Genomic DNA, 21,539 nt, shown 5'->3' on the forward strand with positions numbered 1-21,539 from the left:
AGAAAAAAAAAGTCCAAGAGACAGGTACAACAGTGCGTGTCATGGTTTGGGGTTGCATTTCAGTGAGTCATGTTGGACATCGTGATGAAATTGATGAAATTATGAACATAGAAAAGTACCGTTAGATTTTGATTTAGCATGCAATATCATCTGGAAACCATCTGATTAGCAACAGCTTCATATTTCAACATTACAATTATTCCAAAGACACTGCCAATGCAGTGAATGCAAAACTGTATATAAATAAAACAACAACAACAACAACACATATGCAATGGAAGTATAAATCATGGATATTACACACGAGGCATTAAGGGGTTAAAGAAATTACAAGAAAGCTTGCCTGACAGAGATCAGCCTGTGGTTTAAACAATAAAGCTGTTTATTTGACACACTGACCTTTCAAGCTTGTTAGAATAAATCACTACAAATAGGAAATCTATTTTCTGTGCAAAGTGTAAAGAAATGAGGGGTGGCTCAAGACTTTTGCACAGTTCTATATTATATATAAATAAAGACATTAGTTAAGTTGGCTGGCTGTGTTGGTAATAACCCAGTCAATTCAATGTTGTCTTACACAACACAAAATAAATACCATGAGTGTGTACTTATGCTGTAAGTGAGATTTAGGCAACAAATACTGCTCAACAAGGAACCAAGAAAGTCCAGAGAAAACACAGAAGCAACAACAAGCAGCTTTTTCCCCAGAGACAGTTGATCGAGTTTTAATGGCTTTAACAAAAAAAGTTAAACTGTATAAACCACACCTACAATGGTTAACGAAAGAAGAACTGAAATTTCCATCACATGACTAACTATCATGTGAAGCAGTGTCTCAAATGCTTGACAAAAAAGGGAAAAGTGCAAAATGGATAGAAAAAAGTATTTTATTATGACATATGATATTACATCCAAGTCAATGCATGCAGCTAATGAAATAGGTGAAAGAAGGAAGTGTCACATGATTCATCTTCTGCATGTGAGCTGTTGGAACCTGTGAAAGACAGAGAACAAACATTATGTAGGGCTAAAAGTTACAGCTCAGTCAGCATGAACCTGAGATAAACGACACACTTAAAAATGTGTAGTGAGAGAATACGGAGCATAATAACAATATCGATATTTGAATTTTAAGAATCTACCAGTGATGCAGTATTTTTTCCCTTAATAAGATTTTTAGCTCTTTCCCCCATAAAAGACAAACTTTGTGTTTGTCTACTGCGTGGTCAAACAATGTCAGGAAGTCCACCACGTGTTATACTTTTTGTACATGTTCAGAAATATTGTCACTGATCAAGAAAAGCTGCTGATGGAATTCTTTATAAGTTACATGTGATCTTGTATAGAATTCTATTCCTGTGGCTTCTGTTAGTGCAGTTCAAGTTCACTCATTTGAGCCTGCGGTGAAGGTTTTTTTCCATGAGATTTCTGTTTTACTGTCCGTTTCTCAATCAACAAGTCAGTTAGTTTTCCTTTTAACATCAGTAGTATTTCATTGAGAAATACTTTAGTCTTGAGCAATCAGAGATATTCAAAAGAGAAAAAAGGCAGGTCTTTTGACAGTTTAGCAGCATGCAATGTTTGTCAAAAGAACTAAACCTTTGTAAGTGTATTTGCGTGCCGTTAAAGTCCGATTTTAAACTTCTGTTAACAATGTTAAAATCAAAACAAGATTAACAAATGCAGTAATTCGTCCATCTATCCAACCATTTTCTTTCACTTATCCACTTATGTATCTTCTTGGAAGGTGTTCTGACAGTATTGCATCTCCTGGATGAGGTAGATTTGGTGTGTGTGTTTAAGTGTGGTAGTGTAGCAGTGAGTGTGTGTCTGTAAAAAAGCATGTGATGGCTGCAATGAAGAAAAGCAAGCTAATCGGGATTCTCTGAACTGAGGTTTGGCCTGTTATTTGATGCGACGTTTCCTGCTGCGGAACACAGATGTTCTGATAGCATGGATGTAAATAATTAATGTTAATTACTAATGTTAGAATAATTCAGGGGTCAGCCAAACAGCACTGGGTAATTGGTTCAAGTTTTATTGGCACAGGAATGTTTTTTACTGCCCTACACACACACACACACACACACACACAATCATAATTTTGCTATATATTTTAAAATATTAATATAAGGTAATTAGTAGACTTTAAATAATTTCAATCTGCAAAATAATGTTACGAAAGCCTTGAAATAATTAGGAGTAGTAGTAGTACACCCCATGCCCCCCCTTTAGACTCACCCCTGCTTACTGTTGGCATCAGTGTGACAGAAAGGATGGCTGTCGTCAACCTCCATTAGGCTGTCTTATTTAAACATTGTATGAGACTAAGTTAACAGTTCAGTTGCATAAATATAATTTTATTGTAATTTCTATAGCTTTATTGTAGATGTGTTGCTGCGTTAAGCAAACTGCGGTGGATGGGAGCACCTAGAAAGTTCACTTTTCTTCCTGTTTGCACTTGTTGATCAACGGTTTTGATGAAGGACAGTTTTTCCCAGTAAAGGCCTTTGTGGTTACTACAGGAACAAGCACTGCTGTTTTGAACGCTCGAAACATGTTTTCGTTCACACCACCTGAATGCACCATCTCTGTAACAGCTCCGCCCCGTGGCTTTTCTCTGTCTTATTTTAAAAGATATTTTTAAGTCTTTTTTTTTTTAATAACTGGAAGCTGCATGGGTTTAATATTGTCGTTCTTTTTATTCACACATGTGATCCTAGATATGTTTCTAATGCAGGTCTGTTTTTAAATCACAAATGTGGGAGAAACACCTCTTCTTACATGGATTAAATGAAACATCGGAGAAAATAATCTCTCCTGGGGAAGTTTTTTAATGGAATTATCTGAGTTACAGCCTTAGTCAATATTAAAGTGTTGTCACAGGAGCAATTTTTCACCTCTGTTAACTGAAGGGAAGTGATCACCTTTAATGACACCTAAGAGCCAATCAGCACGGGAAGTGTACTTATTTCCTCCTAAATGTATCAGAGAACGCAAACAATAGTGTCTTTTGTTCTCTACAGTTTAAACAAAAGCATTCTGAAATAAAACAACACAGGCCTCTGATAAGTAACCACCACTGTCAATCAACACATATACTGACGCATAGTATTGTGGTTAAATTAGAGCACCACAACGACCGCATTAAAAGGTCAGTTCAGACTTAACGGTAAAATCCCTACTCCCAGTTCCTGTTGATTATAGCATTTTAACTAACAGTTTAATTAATCACTTCATGGTGAAAGAATACAGACACTTATTAGTAGAGGCTGAAGGATTTATCAGTCAACTGTAATTATCAGGCATTATTGTCCTATCAAGTTATTATAATATCATTGTGTATGTGTGCACGTCTAGTTAGATCAGTTTCAGACAAACAGATGGAGGGAGGAGAAGGGGGGTGATTATCTATTTTCAAGAGACATGAGGGAGCTCAATATTTTTACTTTAATACTTTTCTGGAAAGAATCAATCATTTAAATCCTGATTAAATTGCTTCAACAATGACACCTGCAGGCAAGGCGAGAGATGACAGGGCTGTGTCTGTAAGTGTAGGGGGTAGATGAGGAGGACAGCACAAACTCAGGGCAGGACCTCTTATAAGAGCTTAATACACATCTATGTTTGTTTGGTGGATCTCATGTGGATCTGCTGTTGTTGCAGACATGCAAAATGATGCTCCATGGAGTAACATCCTCCCTTACAAATCAGCAAGCAAAAGAAATAAATACAGAAACTGTGTTTGTGCAAACAAATCTTATACGAACCGAATGTATGAACTTGCATTAAAGTAATACACTGACATATTACAGGGATGGTGACTAACGAACTGATCATTTATTTAGAGGATAATCTTTGTGTTTGGCTACTTCATGTGTGATGGTCATGTCCACAAACACACAACTGAAATATTCTAGTAATATTCATTCACATTTTTACACTCCTGCCCCATTTTCACAATAAGTTAGTTTGCAGTCACTCAAGCTATAAAGCAAACAACTGGTTTAATGAATTTGGTTAATTTGTTTAATACATTATCACACTATATCATATTCCTTTCTGGTATGAGCAAGCGAGGAGGCTGAGGGTGGAGCTGGTTTAGGTACAGAGTCCAACCAAATGGACTTAACCATCTGTTGTAACCACATGGGGGAGTTTGTTTTTTTAATTATTGTCCCTGTGCAGCAATGATGCACAGAAAAGAAGGTCAGACACCAACTAGGGAGAATCAGAAGGCCAAACGGAACAATACTGTCATCCCTTATGTAGCAGGTTTATCAGAGAAACTCAGGAGAGTCTTCTCCAAGCATGACATCCCAGTGCACTTCAGACCCAGCCATGCACTCAGACAAAAACTGGTTCATCCCAAAGACAAAACTACCAAACAGAAACTTAACAACGTGGTGTATGCTGTACAGTGCAGCGAGGAATGCTCAGACCTCTACATTGGAGAAACCAAACAACCACTTCATAAACGCATGGCACAACATAGAAGAGCCACCTCAACGGGACAAAACTCAGCGGTTCATCCTTTCCCAGACGCCTTAAAGCCCACTCACATCCTGGGCCTTTAGACCTCAGGAAATCACATGATAAGGTGAAACCTTGGCTGATTGTGACCTACACCCGTTTTCACACCAGTTGCGCTTAGAACTGAAGAAGCTTCTCAGATGAGGGGTGAAACATCTTCAAGAAAACTTAAAGAAGTCCAGATGGATGACTGAGAACCTTCACAGACATATAGTCCCTGTTTTGTTTTTTTTCCTTTTGTGTTTAAAATGCTTTAATCAGTTACTAGAGGTTGTATTTGGCTGCTTGTTCCCTGATATCCAGAATCACAAAAGTGACTTTTCCCCTCAAATAAACAGCGGTATTCCTTTCTGTCTGGGCTATTTAAAGGTCCAATTCATCATCAGTGCTAAAACACTTTATTAAATGCATGAGGTTTATTCTCCTCCACAGTCCACTCTGTGTGTGTGTGTGTGTGTGTGTGTGTGTGTGTGTGTGTGTGTGTGTGTGTAAGCTATTTTCTTCAAGAAACAGCTGATAAGCTTTCATTACTGTAAAAACTAGCATTCTCCTTGCTCTCCTTCTTGGGCTGTACATGAACAATAAAGGAGAAATCACAAATGCAATAATCTAACTGTAATGGTTGATTTTCTTCAGATTTATCATTTTTCTGACTCTAGACATCGATTGGAGCTCTACATTAAACTGCTCAACTATGCTTCTGTTTGCCATTTCTCTAATGGAGTTAAGTGGCCGATAAAGCAGAGTATTTCATATTTTACTACAGCCCAAAAATACACGCATGTAACAGACAGATGTGGTGATAAAACAGCACTTTGTTTCACTCTGAGCACCAGTGATTTTAAACACCTCCGCCATTCATTAAGCCTTACATTTAATCACTTCTGGGGTCCGCAGCAGTTACTGTTGGGGACCTGGGCGTCTTTCTTCAGCACAGTGGGCCTCACAACGTCCACATCACGGTGCAGGTGATCCAGTAAGCCAGCGAGCATGCTAGGAGCTGCGTAGAAATCCACCAGAAAGTAAGTCCCTCGGCTGTGCCTCTGGTTGTGTTTGGTCATTCTGTAGGGCAGCTGTCTTTCTCCCAGGTTCTCCAGGTCTCTCACCAAGGCGCCCCGCTCCATCAACGTCTCCACCGTCCTTCGCAGAACTGCCGCCGTCTCCGGCCGCTGCATCTGCTTCAGGATCAGGGCCAGCTCGTACCGAGGCATGGCTGCAGCAAAGTAATACCCGAGCCACACGTTTAATTCAGCTAGAACTGGGCTGTCATTGCCACACTGCTCAGTTGAAAGGCGACATGTTATGACACGAGGGGCACGAAAGGTCTTTAGTGATGACGCATAAAGCGTGCGCCTTCGTGGGCAGCAAAGCTTATTAAATATAACAAATAAGAGTCATTTATTTTTTTTTTAAATGTGGCGTTAAATGAGTAAATGAGTGCATTTCAATAATAAAAATTCGCATCTTATTTAGCATATCCAAATATTTTACTCGTATTGTTTTAGGAAATTAGTCACGTGAGAGCAACCCGAAATATTTTTAAGGTTTTTCAAAGGATTTTTAAAATCACAATTAGTCAGTGAAATTATAATGTTTTATTTAGTTTTTCTGACATTTGGAAACCTCTAGAAATGTTTTTTGTTTGTTTGTTTTTTTTACTGAAGCGTCGATACGTCGACACCCAGCGCCTGCTCACAAGTGCCTGATTCCGTCACTTCCTTTTCCAGAAGAACGTGTTGAAGATGGCGGCGGAGAAGTCGGTACCGAGTGATCTTTTCAAATGCGTGTACTCGTTTCTGGTGGAGAACAAGTTCACCAAGGCGGCTCAGGAGTTCTTGAAACAGACTAAAGTGGTGAGTAGCCTACGCTGTGTGGCGGTGTGTGACAGACACGTCCTCTCGCCGGGTACTAGACGTTAGGTCCAGGCGGCACGAGGGGTAAATACGTACAGGTCACCGAGCCGGTGAAGTTAGCACGTGTATCAGCTGCAACCTGCTTTTGAGCTAATTAACGGTCGCAGTGTGTTAAAGTGTAAATACTACAGCGTGTTTATACTTTTTTAAATTATGATTTGTGGAGTTTTAGTCACAAATTCAAAGCGCTGCAAGGGAATTATTAACTTACTACTTAACGCGTTTCTCTACAGGCTCCGCAAGATCAGAATGAAGAGAGACTCGTCAATATCTACAACTTCTGGGTGAAGTGAGTTGCTTATTAATATTTTTTCATTCGAGAGGGGTTTTTGACATAAAAATATAAACACATGACCAAGCTGGCTTTCTGTGTCGAGAAGTATGTTCCTGTATTGGTACAATAGAAATTTCACTGCTGCTCTCCCAGTGTTCAAGGGTCTAGTAACGCTCGTTGAGTTTGAGGATTATAATGAGAGAAAAATCTAATACAATATAAAAAATGTTATAATACAACCCAAATGTTATTTTACAAATTTGAAGTGATTTTTGTTTAGACAAATGGAAAATTAAATGGTTTTTATATAGCGTTTATAAGCGTTTTATTCAACATGCCAAAGAATAGTTTACCATGCAGAGTGGAGCAGCCAGTCTCTCTCTCACTAACTCAGTGTTCAGTTTTGCCCAAGGACACTTTGGTATGCAGGCTAAAGACTAAAGCATTATCATTTGCATATCTTTCTACTCTGGGAAAGGGAGTGCTTTTTATCCCGCTGAAGGTTTTTTGTTTGTTTTTTTAATGTGGGTGGTGTTGCATACTGTGTGTTAATATAATTATGGGCTATATCATTGAAACTTTAAAGGTTTTTAAATGTTTTTTTTAAATAGATCTCCCGAAGCCAAAAAACGAAAGGCGCCTCCAAACTGGACTGGTCCATCAGCCAAGAAGGCAAAAGCCAGCACTGAGAGCTCCAGCAGTGAAGAGTCAAGCAGTGAGGATGAAGAGGCTGGTGCAAAACAAACTAAAGCAGCTCCTGCGGGTATAACCTTCATATTTGATATGGATAACTGAAAGGGTTGGCTGAATTCTGCTAGTATTGTGCATTCTGAAACTCTGTGATATTACATTTTCCCTCATTCTACATTTTAGCAGCCAAAAAGGGGCCTGCTAAAGCAGCAGCTACTAAAGCTGCATCCAGCAGCAGTGAAGACTCTAGTGACTCTGAGGAGGACAAAGCTCCTGCAAAGCCTGCTGCAAAGCCTGCTGCAAAGCCTGCTGCAAAGGTAGAACAAAGCATCAGAATCAGACATTCTGATGATAGCCTGTTATACCTTGCCTGTTATCCTTTTATTAAAATGTAGTGTCTGTTTTTAGGCACCTGTGAAACAACCTCCTGCTGCTGCAGGTAGCACAAGGAAAAAGGACAGCAGCTCCAGCAGTGAAGAGTCTGACTCTGAGGAAGAACAAACCGCCAAAGCTCCTGCACAAAGTAAGTCTATATTGAGTAATTTGTCTAAGTTAAGATTAGAAAAAATCTTGGGTAACTTAATTTACTGTATGCATTTACTGTATGCATTTACTGAATAACAGAACCTAAAGCTGGTGCAGTCACAACACCCAAAGCAGCTGTTCCTGCCAAAGGTGCAGCTCAAAAGAAGCAGGAGAGCAGCAGCAGCGAAGACAGCTCCTCAGATTCTGAAGATGAGAAGCCAGCCAAGGTACACAAGACCTTCTGGCTCTGTCTTTATGTTGTTATGTGTTGTTGATTGTCTCACACTCAGCCAAGTGTGGTGTGTAGCGGATAAATGCATGCATCAGATATTAACAGCATATTTCCATGTGTTGTGTTAGGCTCCAGTCAAACCGGCTCCAGCCAAACCAACCCCAGTAAATAAAGCTGCTGCTGAGTCAAGCAGTGAAGACTCTTCATCAGAGGATGAGGCTCCTCCCAGCAAAAAACCCAAAGCAGGTGTGTTTTCATCCTTTCTTACAACTATACAAGCTGCACAATAACAAAAGTCTGGTTTGGAAAGATGAGAGGCACACTTGCATCAGCACCTGGGAAGTGAATCCCAATCAAGTCTTTTTAACCTATTACTGATGTGCATAGGTTCGACAGCTATATGAAAATACAAGTAAGACTGAGTTCACATTAATTACCACAGTCCAGTTTTGTCCATATCAGGATCATAAGACCATTCTGCTCTGACTGAATTATACCGAAAGCTGTTCACTTGGTCATCTCTGGAATGATCTGTGATTAAAATATATTTGTATTTGTAGTATTTGTTTTTAATGCTGACAATCTACATTTGTCCTTCTAGGAGCATACAGTGCTGTACCACCTCCTGCTTCAATCCAGAAAGCTCCTGCTGCACCAGCAGCAAGCAAGGCCCAGGACAGCGACTCTTCAGACAGCAGTGATGACAGCAGTGATGACGACAAAAAGGTGGCAGGTAAGTGGGTTCCTTTTTTTTTTTTTCCCCCACATGACTTCTTGGTGTTTATTGTTTGATGTCTAACAGCATTTTAACTTGCACAGCAAAACCAGCCCCCGTAAAGTCGCCTGCAGCCAAACCTGGAGCATCCAAACCCGCTGCAAAGAAGCAGGAGTCCAGCTCAGAGAGCTCTGGTATGGATCACAAACGTCACTCGCTCATTTCCCATGTTGAAATGATGATCAGTTTGTGACAGTGAATGTTTATGTCTCTCATCTTTCTAGATTCCAGCTCAGAAGAGGAGACGGCCAAGAAGCCTGCAGGTAAAGCAGCCCCAGTCAAACCTTCTCCAGCTAAAGAGGTGAAGAAACCGGCAACAAAGGTGACTCCTGCTAAAGCGGCTGTTGCTAAGTCCGCTAAAGACGAATCCTCAGAGGAGGACTCCAGTTCAGAGGAGGAGGCAGCAGCAAAGAAGCCCCCACCTAAAGCTGCACCTGCCAAGACTACTCCAGCTCAGAAAGACGAGTCCTCGAGCTCAGGTAGGAGATGCACATTTTGGGTATTTGAGCTTCAGAAGTTGTTAAATACGACCTAATATATTTTCTGTTATTAACCCTACATTGTTTGCAAACCTTCATGACAGCATTGATCTTGCTTTCCAGATTCAGATAGCAGCTCTGAAGATGAGGCCCCAGCAAAACCTTCCACAAAAACTGCAACCCCATCCAAAGTTTCTGCAGCATCTAAGCCCCAAGCCAAGGCAGCAGAGACCAGCTCTGATTCAGAGGACTCCTCTGAGGATGAGGAAGAGCCGGTGAAAGCCAAGCCTGCTGCTAAAACGGCTACACCAACTTCAAAGCCTGCAGCTAAGCCTGCAGCAAAGCCCCCTGCAGCAGCAGAGAGCAGTTCAGAGTCTGACTCTTCGTCTGAAGATGAAGAAGAGCCTGCTAAGACTAAACCAGCAGCAGCTAAGCCAGCTTCAAAGAGTTCCACCCCTGCAGCTAAGCCCGCTGCTGCAGCAGAAAGCAGCTCTGACTCCGACTCATCATCAGAAGATGAAGAACCGGCCAAGGCCAAGCCAACAGCAGCTAAGCCTGCAACGCCAGCTTCAAAGAAGGCTACTCCAGTAGCAAAGGCTACTCCTGCAGCAGAGAGCAGCTCTGACTCTGATTCCTCCTCTGAAGATGAAGAGCAGCCAGCCAAGGCTAAACCTGCAGCAGCTAAAGCTGCTACTCCAGCCTCAAAGCCTGCTACACCTGCAGGAAAGCCTGCCCCAAAAGAGAGTAGCTCAGAGTCCTCTTCTGAGGATGATGAAGAGCCAGCTAAGACCAAGCCAACAGCAGCTAAGCCTGCTACGCCCACTTCAAAGCCCGCTACTCCTGCAGCTAAGACTGCTGCTGCAGAAGAAAGCAGCTCTGACTCTGACAGCTCAGACTCAGAGGATGAGGCAGCTAAGAAACAAGCTCCAGCTGCAGCCAAGAAGCCCGCCCCTGCAGCTGCGAGAACAACAAAGGCAGCGCCTGCAGTCAAAAAGGCAAAAAAAGCAGAGGAGAGCAGCTCTGATTCCTCAGATAGCTCTGATTCAGAGACAGAGACCCCCGTGACTAAGCCTACAGTTGCCAACGGCAAGGCAGCAACTCCCAAGACGGCGGCAGCATCAGCGAAGGTTGCAGCAAAGCCAGCAGAGTCGTCATCCAGCGACAGCAGCTCTGAGGAGAGTTCATCAGATGAGGCTGAAGCGCCACGTAAAGCAGCCACTGCACCCAACACCCCAAAAAACAGTAAGTCTCAAACATGAAATATGAAAACCATCTGGTCATTAAATGGGAAAAGGAACTATCACTTAACTGTTGGTCGTTAAGTGTTTAATATTTATGGAAGTGTAGTGTTTACTAAGTATGAGCTCCTTTTCATCTGCTACAGGTACTAATGGAAAAAGAAAAAAGGATGAGGAATCATCAGAAAGCGAAGAGGAAGAAACAGATTTAAAAACACCAAAAAATAAGAAGGCCACAACCACACCACAGACTTTCCCTAAAGTCAATAAGAAGGTAAGCCTTGCACAAAGCTAGAATTGAATTAAAGTGAATTGAAATAAGCTGACTAAAACATTTTTGTTTCCAGTCTACCAACGTACCCTTCCGTAGAATAAAAGAGGACGAAGTAAATGTGGACCCGCGCCTTGCAGACAATTCGTTTGATGCAAAGGTGAATTATTTAATTGTAATAATCATTCTTACAGGACTGCTGAGCATTATAGTCGTTGAAGTGGCAGATAAACACTTTTTTTTTTGTTTTCTCTCTTTATAATGTTATATTTCAGATGGGAGCCAATGGAGACTGGGGCCAGAAAGCTAACGATGTGCTCAGGTTCACAAAAGGCAAATCATTCCGCCACGAAAAAACAAAGAAGAAGAGAGGAAGCTACCGCGGGGGAGCCATCTCCACTTCAGTCAACTCCATTAAGTTTGACAGCGAGTGAGAAAGTCCTCAATCTCCCATTTCAACTGTACTGTACCGGACAGATCAGGAATACAAGTTGTCTACCCAAACCACCCTCCTGTAAACAGTCTCTCCAGCAGTAGCAGCAGCAGCACACTAACAGAAGATGGTCCATCACACTGAACTGGCCCTTTGATTCAACTTGGCTTTAGTCTGTAATGGAGATTACATTTAGCAGAGCTGTGGCAGCAGGGAAATGTGCTCCCAACTGTGACATTACTTATAGCCACTAGGTGGCTGCAGCCACTGGCTAATGGAGAAAATGTTTGGCTCTTTCTGCTTGTTTTTCACAACCTTCTTTCTTCTTAAGTGATGAATGTTTGTAACATTAATCAATCTTCTTGTCTAGGTATGATCAAAAGCAACCCATCTATACGTGTTCTTCATTTTGGGTTAAAATTTGTTTTTTGTTTAATAGACTTCATGGATTCTTGATGTTTCTCTTTTCTTTTTTTTTGGTCCACATTTAAATGTGAAGAGTTTTGGGGCTTTTTCTTAACATCACAAGAAAACCTATCAAGTAGAAGTTTTATACTGTATTTATTATGTTTTATTCATCTTGAATCTTTAAAGGCCTCTCAAGGTCTTTTCTCTGTTCAAGGATGTTTTTCTTTGGATCCTTTCCCTCTGTTAGGATGTCCTTTAAGTCCCTCCCTGTACTGTTCAGTGGTATTAAGTATGTAATTCGAACATAAAGCCATGCTTGTTTCAGTTATTTGATTATCGTATGAGATCCTGTGTACCACTGTCATTTTTTCTTACACCTCAATCTGTAAATAAAGACCAAACAATATACTGGTGATGATTTCATGGACAGTTCACTCACTCTGTTTGCTCAGCTGACAGTTTTACATGTGCACAATTGGAGAGGAACTCCAATTTTTAATATCTACACATACCAAGTTGTTGCGTGTGTGCTGATATTGTTGTTAGCAAAGTAACAGTCTAGAAAGTACAAATTTTTAAATTTTGTTAACCCTTTAAACCCCGAACTGTGGAATAACAGCCAGAAAAAATCTATTTTCTTTTTAAATGGAGTGTTTATTAAACCTTCAAATGAAATAAAAAATTAATTTGCATATGTTTACATTTGTATCATATTTGCTACATCAGGCTTTATTTTTTGCAACCAATTCTTTAGAAATGTACTTTGCAATTACCACTAGGTGGCAGTGGAGTAGCACTGCCCTCAGCATGATGTTTAGTAAACGTATGTAAACTGTCACCCAATTTCTCGGGGCAGTTTGTGTCCAGACAGCTCATTTCCTGTTTGGATTTTTCATCTGTTGAACACAGATGCATGTCTGTCATCTCAAATGAACTGAGGCCTGTTAGATCAGCATTTACAGCTAAAGGGATATTCCAGCAATTTAGCACCACCCTTTGAAAACAGAGATAAAGATGTATCATTCATTGTTAAAAATAGTTCAGCTCCAAAAGGCTCAATTCTACACATCATGTATTGTCCATGCTTAGATATCAGGTTTTATACCAGATGATCAGGGATTTTTTTTGTCAGACTTTTTTTTTTTTTTTAAAGGGGTCAGTGGAGATGTTTGGGGGGTTTTTTGTGTGTTTTTCTTTTTTTTCTTTTCTTTTTTTTTTTTACCACTTATCTAGATTCTAGGCAAGGGTGGGGACAACCATTTCCCAGCTGTCATAAAGTGAAAAGGTGAAGGGTGTCACCCAGGACAGGTCACCAGTGTCACAGTGCTTTGGGAGGAAACTGGCACAGGCACAAACTCCACACAGAGAAGCTCCAAACTACCAGGTTTGAACCAGGAAATTCCTTGCTGTGAGGCTAACCACTGCTCCACTGCACCAACTAAATTTTCCCTAATAGGGTAGCATGAATAAGTTCAGTATTACTGAAATTCATCTAGGTTGGTATGCATGAAAAATTCTCAACTGAAATGTTTATTGATATATTTTTATAATGCAATCACATTTTCCTGTTAAAGAAACGCAGACATGACGTCACTTAAAACCTGCATAGAACCAGCTTTCCCTCTGGGACATTAAACTATACATTTATCTGTATTTTAAAGTGAACTTTACATGAACAGCTGAGTGGCAGTGATGGCAGTAAAAACTTGGTGGTTCTTGACAGCAGTGGCTGTAAAAGTTTTCTGGTTTGCATCAGAAAATGACTGAATATTTAATCTTTCCCCGTAAAACTCTACAAACAGCCTTTGGTGAAAAGTGGATTAATCGCAGTGGATTGGATTGGCAGATATTACTGTAGTCAGTGACTGTTTAAATTATTTTTAAATTTTATCCTCTTGACTCCTTATGCTCAAGTGGGAAAAGTGATTGCGAGACTAAATAATTTGCACGCAATAAAAAGCCGACTAGCTGATCTCTTATTCTTATTGCGGAGTATATTTTTTCATTAACTCATAATAACATCTGGCAGATAGGAAACTGCATATGACCAAATGAATAATATACTCTCTGGTTTCAGTGCAAAAAGCTTAAGGCTTAGACTGAATGAACAGCGCACACCCCTTGCATACATCTCATATGTACGCACAAGGAGGAAATATTACATGAACTCAATGCACAAAAAGAGCTGTTGACTTATGAGCGAGGTCTGCAGTCACTCCAAATATAGCCTCCTTTGCAAGCCTGGCAACAGCTAACCACTGAGCAATGCTCCAGCGCTCATCAAGCAGAGAAATCTGACAGAGCGTGCTTGCTCGAGGTTTTACATGGATGAACTTTCGAGAAGTGGTTACTGTCGAATGGTTACTGGGCAGTTTTTGAGCACGGATGTAGCTGCTGTCGCACTTGGAGGCTCTGTGCAGCAGCAGTGGGTCAGGAGGTCCTTCAGGGAGTTTTAGAAAGTAAAAGGAAAGAGTGTTTTGCTTTGCAGGTTTTAACGCTCATAATTAGGAAAAGGCAGGCCGGCCACGACTTTTAAAATGTCTTTTTTAGAATTTCAGCATTTCTTTGGACTGTTGGGCAAACATGATCTTCAGCTGTAGGGAAATTACCACAGGCCTTTCTTATGGGGAAGGAAGTGCAAGAGCAAGAGCAAAACAGCACAGGAGATAAAATCTGAACATTTCTTTTTGGATCTACTTTGCAAGCCAAACAAATCAATAAATAATTCAATTAAATGAGAAAAAAAAAGTTTCACAAAGCTGGATATGAGACTCTCCTAGTTAATGTTAAAAGCTGGCATAATGGAGATGCATGGCTTTCACTGGACAGCCATTCTATGATTAAAGCAGAATGTAAGTGATGCAATGTTAAAAGAAAATCATTTTTCACTTCTGAGCATTTGAAATGCCAGACAGAAACTCTGAAAAGACCACGGGTGAGGAATACTGATGAGAGGTCCACGTACCTGATCTCCTGCCTAGCAATCACTCCTGAGCACCACTTCCGTCTGTCAGTCGTATTACGTGCGGCAGAGCGAGCCAGCTCATACGGGTAAATTGCAGCAGTGTGTGTGCACGAAGGGCTGCAGGACAATCTTTTAATGGGCAGCAGAGGCTGAGGACTGCCCATCCTGTCCATTTCAATTAGACAAAAATGCTGACTACTCTTGCGCATAGACACACACACAATAATTTTCTGCGTCTGGAATGAAGTCAAAGCCAGGGGTTACAATCAGCCATGCGTTTTTGCCTGAAAAGTCATTACACTTGACAAATGACTTCCCAGGTGCCCCAACAAATAGTCGTGCTAATCCCCCCCACTGTGCTTTCAATAAGGGAAAATGGGAACGTGGCAGGACAACAACTTACAAGTCAAGCAGAACTCTGTTATTAAGAAATAAAAAGCTTCATCACCATTACATTATTGTAGCATCTTTAATAGAGTTCTTCTTTTAACATCTGTCGTATATAAAGTGTTTCCGTGGGGAATAATAATGCTAAGAACACAGGGTAAGACGAGCATACTTAATCTTTTATGGGACAACATTATAGGAATAAAGATGCAGACTGAGTGAAGAGGACTTCTGCTTTGTCCCACCAAAGAAATATCCAGGCTCTGTTAACAGCGTAGAACAGATATACTGCAGCCTTTATACAGCTGAAGGTCAAACTAGATCGATTCATCTTTTAGTCTTGCCCTTTTGCTGTAAAATGCATTAAATACAGAATAGCAAAGTGGTGTTTTTAGCATTTGACAAACAGTTGCACAGTTCTGCATTCCTTTATAAAATATGAAAAAAAATAAAATCAAACATACAAACTTTGTATATTTTCAAACATACAAATACCCATGATGCCTCAGGCAGGCACGCTAGAGAAGCCTTTCAGGACACAGTGCACTGCATCAGGATGCTTCAGCCACAATACTGATAGCTGGAACTACAGCAACATGCGTTAATGATTGATGATGACCCCCCCCCCCCCTTACAGCTGCAGTCTTAATTGTCTATTAAAGTTCTTAAAACCCGTCCAAGCAAGACTGCCTTTGATGATATTGGTGATGTTGCCCTATACACCTGCTGTCTTCCGCTCTCAATTGCACTGGTCTCCTGTGACATTATGTCTTTGGTGTAGCAAAATCCCAGGCGGTATCCTGGGCACACTTCCACATGGCACGCACAAGCCGAGTGAAGCCCATGTCTTTGGGTTTCTCCAGCCCACGCATGAGCCGCTGCTTCATGATGGCTATGAACTCCTTATTACTAAGCTCCCCATTCCCTAAGGAAGACAGACAGAGAAGGAGAGAAGGGGGAGAGGGGTGATGGACAGGGGAGCGGGATGATGAAATAATAAAGGAAGAGTAAGTAAGACGAAGGAGCTGACTTCCATTTATTGATGATTTCCACCTCCGGAGGCTTTATTTGCGTTCCATAAATATTTAGAGCAGAGAGATATGATGAGACTGTCAGCTACTTACCATCACAATCAAAGAGCGCGAACACCACGTCGCACACGTGATCCGACAGCTCCACTTTTGCTACGGTGCGTGCCACCTGCTTCATGGTGACTGAGAGACAGAGGGAGGAAAGATACACAGATAGAAAGATTCACTGTGAGAGCAACACAGGCACAGACTCACACATGTCAGCACATCAGCGGTGCAAGTGGAGAACAGTGTGTGCAAATCAGACTGCTCTAGATCAACAGAAAGGGTTTCAATTCGCTGGGGAGGCTATCGGATGGACACATGAGAGAAAGAAGTGGCTGAGAGGAGAAGAAAGAGCGGACCGCTACAGGAAATCCAGCTGGGAATGGAACTGGACTGAGGAAAATATGGAGGATGTAAGAAGACAGAGGATGAAGAAAAAAACAAAACAAGGAGCACAAACACGCACTGTCAGTTTAATCAGGATTTAGCAATAGTCACAAATGGAGGAGGGCAGGTATGAAAGATGAGGGGGGGTGAACAAATAAAATCTGACAAAAATTTCCCTGCAAATGGTGAGAGAAAAAGATGAGCCAGCACGCCATCGAGAACCTCATTACTGGCCTTCTTTTATATATTCGATAAAGCCATTGTGCAGATCCAGATCGCACACCCACACATGAGAAAGTCTTCTGAAAGGGTGTGAAATCATTGGACTTGAGTGCAAGATGAAAGCAAAGGAAAAGAGAGTAACAAAGACATTAAAAAGCTCAGCTGAGACACGAGCTCCTTCGGGCTCGAAGAGGAGAAAGACTGTTTCAGTTCATGGACGGCAGCAGGATGCAGAGAGTTCGCAGACATGTGCCTGCCAGCTCGCTGTGAACCCACAGCATCCTCCCAAAGCCGCTTTATGCAAAGTCACAAACACACTGACACACATACGCGGTTTGTTAGTGTGCAGAAATGCCACTGAAACCAAACGCCTGAAACAAGCACCTCGGGGTAGACCCTTCGCTCCCTTAACACAGCAGCTGCTTCATAAATGAATCAGAACAAATGGATGCACAGACAGAAAACACATGGAGGTCTATTGATGGACTGAATCACTGCAACAAATGAAGGAAACACCGACTCCTCAAACAACTGCCACAGGTCTCATCTGCTGCTTTTGTTCTCACATTAAAAAGATTTTCATTGTCAGCTTCTGACAAATGAATTCAGTAGTAATGAAAGTGCTGAGCCACATAAAGACAGTACGGGTAATTTAATGACTGAATTTAAACTTTTCTAATTAGTTTTCACCAGTAAGCACTGAAAATAAATTCTTCAGCACTGAGAACGACATAACCACAGTGAACTCTGTGGGCGATTTTTAAAGTCTTAATACGTGAGATCTTTTGGGTTTTTTCCTAACTATACCCCATTTGTGATGCTTTTTATGTGGGTGAGTTAACCAACTTTTCAAAGTGTCCTGCTGTTGTGTGAAGAACTACTACTGTGCTGTGTGCAGCATGTATTACACTGCAGGTGTTTGTGGTATAATGAAAAAAAGGTCATTTAGTAACTGGAGTTTGGCTCCTCTTCAAAAATGTTTACCAACGTTTTATGTCTGTTTGCGCCTCCATTTCTGCCAGAACTATGATCTTAGGGATTACAGTGCTAATAACCCAATAACAGTCTCCACCCTAATGCTTAAGCTCTCTACAGACTTAATTGTTACCTGGTAAGTGACTGAGGCTGCTAGGTCTCAGGAAGTACTTTCGTATTTGTAGCAAGTACTGAGGGAAAGATCATAGTTTACCCATAATACACTTTAAAATACTAACACACAGAACCCTGAATGATCCCCCCCACCCCACCCCCACCCCCATTGTATCTCAAACACCTCAGATTACAATATTATCCAAAAATAGCACTTGGCTTTTAAACCGCACTCTAATTTGTGAATCCCAGAGCCTTCAGCTATCAGGTTCCCAGCTTGGATTCAGAAAGTAGACACCCTCTCTACTTTTAAAAACGACCCCAACTTTCCTTTTTCATATATAGTGCAGTCTAGATCGGCTGCCCCTAGAACCAGAAGTTCACAGAGGTGCCACAGGACCAGTGTGCTCCCTGACACACTGAGCCCATCTAATCTTTTCTCTTTCACACTCTATATCCCTGTGATTTTGTGCCACATCATTATTCCTATCACATCTTATGTAGTTTATGCTCTTCCCTCTTTCTCCAAGCACCTTTGTGCAGGTATCTTTGGAGCTGCAGGTTTCTTCATGAGTGACTGGCCCTACCAACCGGTTCAGTGTTTACTGTTCTACTGTAAGCTCTTTTCTCTTTGCTCATCCAAGCCAGTGATGGCTGCAGAGCCTCCCCAGGCCTGTTTGTCCCAGAGGTTATCATCCAGTTTTTTGTATTCAACTGTTGTTGCACACCACCCTGCAGTAACGGACTTATTGAGAAAGCAACCATTTAATGGTGGGTTAACTCAACCCTAATCATCCATTCACTTGCCCAGTGATAATGCTGGCATGTTTTAGGGGACATCAGCAGCCTGTAGTAGGAGCACAAAGCGATCTGTCATGTGTGCATAAGCAGTTTTTGTGTTTAAATTTGCACAATTCTGCAGGCCCAGGGGAAGAAGTGGTGGATAAATGGATGGACTGACAAAAAGATGACAAATAGCTGAGCCTGGTTTGGGAGAAAAGCCAGGAAAAAAAAGATGTGGGAAGCAGATCTGGCTGTCAGAGTGTTAACAGCCATGAGAGGCAGACGATGAAACGGAGAACAGTTAAGTCTAAAGGGGGATAATTAGGGATGGGAGAGAATGTCAAAGTAAAGGGTGACTGTGGGTGTACCTTTATCTATGGAGGCTCCAGCCATATGGTAGAAACTCAGAGCTGTGTCCACGTCATTTACGTTCTTCAAGAAAGTAAAGAAGTTCTCCACCTCCTCAAATGTGATGCCCTGTGCGACAAAGAAAAATTGACAAATTAGTCACAAATCCTTCCTGCATTTGTATTTGGGCTATTAGAGCATTCCAAACCTGCGAAAAAACAGCCAACTATTGTTAAGACAAGAGCTGCCACTGCAGAATACCATATTTGGAGGACCTTAGGAGTGTGACACAAATGACAAGAGGAAGTCTGCATAAGCTTTTGACACACATGGTTAAACATTATGCCACAGACCAACAAGGGGACGGACAGCCTAAAGCAAACATGCGCATATACACATATAAACAGACACACAGTCACACAGCTGCTGCACTGCTGATGAGCTCATTTGCAAAGAAAAGTGAACAGCTGGTCTTGGGCTGTAAATAATACTTGAGTCATTTACATTACAGGTTCTGCCAATACTGACAGACTGACAGCAGGATCGAGGAAGACAGGGTAAACAGTAAAAGAAGGGAAGACAGACAGGGAGCGATGCTTGCTGCAGTTTAATTCCTTAGGGAGACAACTCTGGCAGCATCCAGCTTCATCTTTTCCCTCATGACTTGGAGAAACAGTCACTTCCCTGCTTTCTGTTCCTTTTCTCTCCTAATCGCTGTATTTAACCATCAGACATGCCTTATCGTAGCTAAGTCTGACATCTGTGGTGCTTGAATGTATAACAAACAGCTCTGTGACAGTCCAAATCGTTACATTCAAAAAAATTGAAATGGGACATATTTCGCTGCAACACCCCTGGGAATACGATATGCACGGGTGTAACTTCAGTCAGTTGACTGATGGGGCTCATTACTGTGAAACCGATCCAGCATAAAAACGGGGTTCATGCAAAGAACTTGAAATAGGAAGGAGATATAAGCATGTACTAAATTTAGAAATTATGATTTTTACATTACCATGAATGTCTGTGGAGAATTTTAATGCTTAAAGCAATGTGGCTGTAAAGCAATAGTCTTGTTTTTTTTCTTCTTTTAAAGACTACTCAATGGAGGAGGATAATGTCTAAAATAAACACAGTGCAATTTTGTAAAGACTCTGACAGAGACGACCAGAGAGGAATGAAGAGAGCTAACTGCACCAATACTGAGGTCATGCCAAAGTAGAGCTAGAGGTGGCTGGAGAGACTGAATGTTGGTAAGGTGGATAAGATCAGACACTGCATGTGCTGCCCACTCCCAGTGATGTATTACCTCTCATCCAGTCTCTCACAAAGACTCTCAATGCCCCTGCACAGTCTGCTTTTCCCTTACGCACGCACCGTCTGTCATACATCCTCCCATGTAGGCTAATTAATTAAAACACTCAGAACACCTCATCAAGCTCTATATCTTACCTCTGAGTGGCTAAGACTTTCAAAGCTACATTTAAGGATGGATGAAAGGACATATTTATCTACCTGTGCATCCTTAAACATTTTCTTCAACCCCTTCTGCATCTGCTTGAGTTTACGAGACTGGACGCCGCTGTAGGCCAGCAGCATACCCCCGAACTGCCTCTCAGTGATTCTGCCGTCCACAGGATCGTTCCTCTCAAACTAGGGAGGGAAAAAGAGAGAAAAACGGATCAAGTGCTATGTGGAGGAAACAACATTTTTAGTAAGGGAGCGCACAGGGAGATGGGAAACAGTAAATACTGATGTCAGACTTCAAGCTGAGTCACGCCTGGAGCTGGCATTGGCGACATTAAATGTGCATGTGCATTTTTGCAATGTTTCACTGCAACAACAGCATGCCTCTGCTGTGTCAGGTCAACACACTTGTTTTATGACTGAGGATGTTTGACATTTCTCTCTTAACTTGTTAACCTCTAGAAATGTTGCATTTCTGGCAGGCTGGATGTGACTAAGCCCCCTCCGCGTTATAATAATGAGAATGGCACGTATTCTTTGACCTGCAAGTTTGTCAGCATAAGAGTTACATCTATAAAGAGTCGTCATGCATCACTTTGAAGCTGACGGTTGGTCCCTAGCAGACATTCCAGGCTCCAGTTTCCTAGGTAACCCTGTAATGTAACCTGATGATTACAATATAGCATAAAGTCAATTAAACCTCAGGGATATCAGTCTGTTCATTTAGGAAGCATAAACCATTGTGAAACCATTTCATCTGCTTTGATATAAAGGAAAGTAACAAAAGATGCGTTGGAGAAGCACAGAACAACAACACCTGTGAAACCATCCTCCTCATCATTTTTGTACTTTGTGTGTAAAACCACCTGTCACTACCTCTTTCCTTCCCCCCTCACACAAACATTTTTTGATTTAATTGTTAGCAGGGTTCATGCACATTTTTCAGGGTCAAATTCAAGCACTTTTTAAGCACATTCAAGGTCCATTTTCAAGCTTTTCCAGCACATTACCAAAAAAAGAAAGCATGTTTCACTTTGCATCACC

At 41.5% G+C, this 21,539-nt stretch overlaps 3 protein-coding genes across 5 annotated transcripts in view; 1 reads left to right on the forward strand and 2 right to left on the reverse strand.

Moving 5' to 3' along the window:
* Positions 1-869: 869 nt before the first annotated feature.
* mrps6 (mitochondrial ribosomal protein S6) lies at positions 870-5,874 on the reverse strand. The gene is made up of 2 exons (XM_031732117.2): positions 5,406-5,874; positions 870-994 (listed from the first exon to the last, which is right to left on the reverse strand). The coding sequence occupies exon 1, from the start codon at positions 5,742-5,744 to the stop codon at positions 5,412-5,414; it is 333 nt and encodes a 110-aa protein (XP_031587977.1). The 5' UTR covers positions 5,745-5,874; the 3' UTR covers positions 870-994; positions 5,406-5,411.
* Positions 5,875-6,234: 360 nt separating this feature from the next.
* On the forward strand, positions 6,235-12,184 carry nolc1 (nucleolar and coiled-body phosphoprotein 1). The gene is made up of 14 exons (XM_031732069.2): positions 6,235-6,386; positions 6,680-6,735; positions 7,332-7,483; positions 7,594-7,727; positions 7,819-7,933; positions 8,035-8,162; positions 8,296-8,413; positions 8,769-8,900; positions 8,987-9,076; positions 9,167-9,421; positions 9,545-10,663; positions 10,806-10,933; positions 11,007-11,090; positions 11,206-12,184. Exons 1-14 carry the CDS (start codon positions 6,276-6,278, stop codon positions 11,362-11,364), a joined length of 2,781 nt encoding a protein of 926 aa, XP_031587929.1. The 5' UTR covers positions 6,235-6,275; the 3' UTR covers positions 11,365-12,184.
* Positions 12,185-15,186: 3,002 nt separating this feature from the next.
* The window catches only part of micu1 (mitochondrial calcium uptake 1), a 37,207-nt gene continuing 30,854 nt past the window's right edge, over positions 15,187-21,539 (reverse strand). For all 3 annotated transcript variants that reach the window (XM_031732070.2, XM_031732073.2, XM_031732071.2), the window contains 4 exons: positions 20,544-20,681; positions 19,049-19,157; positions 16,248-16,337; positions 15,187-16,048 (listed from right to left, as the gene is read on the reverse strand). In XM_031732070.2, coding sequence (XP_031587930.1) covers positions 15,888-16,048; positions 16,248-16,337; positions 19,049-19,157; positions 20,544-20,681 — 498 coding nt within the window. In that variant the 3' untranslated portion in view covers positions 15,187-15,887. The remainder of the gene's footprint in view (positions 16,049-16,247; positions 16,338-19,048; positions 19,158-20,543; positions 20,682-21,539) is intronic.

The sequence above is a fragment of the Oreochromis aureus genome, linkage group 13 (genome assembly GCF_013358895.1).
Source record: "Oreochromis aureus strain Israel breed Guangdong linkage group 13, ZZ_aureus, whole genome shotgun sequence".
NCBI classification, from domain to species: domain Eukaryota; kingdom Metazoa; phylum Chordata; class Actinopteri; order Cichliformes; family Cichlidae; genus Oreochromis; species Oreochromis aureus.

Coding starts and splice junctions, on each gene's coding strand:
- mrps6 (XM_031732117.2), bottom strand. CDS start 5,744: ATGCCTCGGTACGAGCTGGCCCTGATCCTGAAGCAGATGCAGCGGCCG.
- nolc1 (XM_031732069.2), top strand. CDS start 6,276: ATGGCGGCGGAGAAGTCGGTACCGAGTGATCTTTTCAAATGCGTGTAC. Junction 6,736..7,331: donor ATCTACAACTTCTGGGTGAA/GTGAGTTGCTTA, acceptor TTTTTTAAATAG/ATCTCCCGAAGCCAAAAAAC. Junction 7,728..7,818: donor CTGCAAAGCCTGCTGCAAAG/GTAGAACAAAGC, acceptor GTCTGTTTTTAG/GCACCTGTGAAACAACCTCC.